The sequence below is a fragment of the Saprolegnia diclina genome, assembly GCF_000281045.1.
Source record: "Saprolegnia diclina VS20 unplaced genomic scaffold supercont1.149, whole genome shotgun sequence".
Taxonomy (NCBI): domain Eukaryota; phylum Oomycota; class Saprolegniomycetes; order Saprolegniales; family Saprolegniaceae; genus Saprolegnia; species Saprolegnia diclina.
The window spans coordinates 42,580-43,105 of NW_008246216.1; the positions used below are offsets into that span (position 1 = coordinate 42,580).

At 53.8% G+C, this 526-nt stretch overlaps 1 protein-coding gene across 1 annotated transcript; it reads right to left on the minus strand.

Annotated features, from left to right (window-relative positions):
- Positions 1 to 72: 72 nt before the first annotated feature.
- On the minus strand, positions 73 to 329 carry SDRG_16717 (hypothetical protein; the record flags this gene model as incomplete). The annotated part of the gene is made up of 2 exons (XM_008622935.1): positions 73 to 213; positions 261 to 329. The coding sequence occupies 2 exons, from the start codon at positions 327 to 329 to the stop codon at positions 73 to 75; spliced, it is 210 nt and encodes a 69-aa protein (XP_008621157.1).
- Positions 330 to 526: the final 197 nt, after the last annotated feature.

A 526-nucleotide genomic window follows, 5' to 3' on the forward strand; every position in this document is an offset into this window, starting at 1 on the left:
TCCAGAGTCGCTGGACAATATCACTGTGTCCTTGCCGAGACGCAAGAAGCAGTGCGGAGTCGCCACTCTACATCAATTCGTCAAAATTTGTTGCGACGCGCAGACGACTTGTACATTGTCGCAAAGGTGGACGTTGACGCCGGCGACGAGCAAGCGTTTGACGACGCGATCATGACCGTTGGCGCTCGCTAGCATCAGCGCCGTTTTGTCATTCTACACACATGTAACTCTAACTGGAATGGTTGAAATAGGGTTCGTACTCTGTCGCTTCGGTTCACTTGCGCATCGGCTTCGATGAGCCATTTGACGGCGATCTCGTGACCGTTCATGGCTGCCATCATCAGTGGTGTCTTGCCACCCTAAAAAACTTCCGATCAGCCTCCCCTCTAGCCGAAACAACTGTGTACGCGATCGATAACATTGACTTTCGCATCGGCATTGAGCAGCCACTGAACTGCGATCTCGTGGCCGTGTGCAGAGGCCACGGCCAAGGCTGTTCGGCCATCCTACAAACGACTCAGCGAGC